Here is a 1,186-nt window from a genome sequence, read left to right on the forward strand (position 1 = left end):
GCAGCCGTTGCAACGGGCGAGGAGCTTGCCGGTGTCGGCCTGCACCGTGATGAGGTCGCCGTCATTGAACGTGCACGCCGGCGACGGTGCCTGTTGGAGCATGTTGGCGTTGACCACCGTCGGCATCATGGGCTGCGTGTCCGCGGCAGCCGCCGAGTACGCGCCAAGGAACGCGAGGCTCGTACCGAGCGCGATGAGGGCCTTGCGCGTGCGAGACACTTTGGGCGCGACGGCTTCGTCCTTCATGAGGAGTTGTTCTTCCTTGACGAGAAGGTGCTTTTGCGAACTGTCCGTCTCGATCGGCATGTTGGTGGCTGTCGTGTTTGAGGCGAATGCGAAAATGAAATGTGGTGGCGGAATTTGAGTCCATTCGAACATTTTGCGACAGGATTCGGTTTCGGTTTCGCTCTCTAGAAAGGCGCGTCTTTTGTGGGGTCAATGTACGTTCATGCGCCTGTTCGGCCCAATCTTCGAACAACAAGCTTGTTGTTTTGCATATATCTCGTATTGCAATTGTAGAAACATTGCAAACACCAACATTCGTATATCTTCGCCGTCGATACCCTTGGATCGAGTGGCGTGTGGGACACTTACGTGGCCTCGGCGTCCAAACGAAACAGTTACATCGGTGAGCGGCTGTTAGGACAGGAGTTCCTTGTGTGGTGATCCATGCGTCGAGTACAGTGCGTTTTCGATTGTACTAGTACTGTCGGAAGCTTTGCAGGTCGGGGCGCTGAGAGCTCCTCGTTCACGGCGACGACCGTCACGGCTGGTTGCGACGTCTGGCAAGCTCGGAAAATACGTGACAGACCTCCTTCCCCATCGTCAAGTATTTTTCCTGCAAAGACGACCACTTCACGACATTGGTGGAGAATGAGGGTACCGACACTACTGGTTCAGGTCCCTCGCGTGAAGCCTCGTCGTCGTGGACGCACTGGTGATCTGCCAAGCGTCGGCGCATCGACCATCCGGACCAAGATCACCAGGAGCGACGATCGTCGCGCAGCTGCCTGCCGAGACGACAAGCCTTCGCCAGACACCACGGCGACCCGTTTCGACTACACCGAAACGCTCGCGACGACGACAGTACAATCGAAAACGCACTGTACTCGACGCATGGATCACCACACAAGGAACTCCTATCCTAACAGGCGCTCACCGATGTAACTGTTTTGTTTGGACGCCG

The 1,186-nt window shown here is 56.3% G+C and overlaps 1 protein-coding gene across 1 annotated transcript; it reads right to left on the reverse strand.

The window, feature by feature from the left end:
* On the reverse strand, nt 1-327 carry SDRG_17339 (hypothetical protein; the record flags this gene model as incomplete). Its single annotated transcript, XM_008623580.1, has 1 exon — nt 1-327. A coding segment is annotated over exon 1 (306 nt), but the record flags the coding sequence as incomplete, so codon positions are not given.
* Nucleotides 328-1,186: the final 859 nt, after the last annotated feature.

Source organism: Saprolegnia diclina (genome assembly GCF_000281045.1).
Source record: "Saprolegnia diclina VS20 unplaced genomic scaffold supercont1.277, whole genome shotgun sequence".
NCBI classification, from domain to species: domain Eukaryota; phylum Oomycota; class Saprolegniomycetes; order Saprolegniales; family Saprolegniaceae; genus Saprolegnia; species Saprolegnia diclina.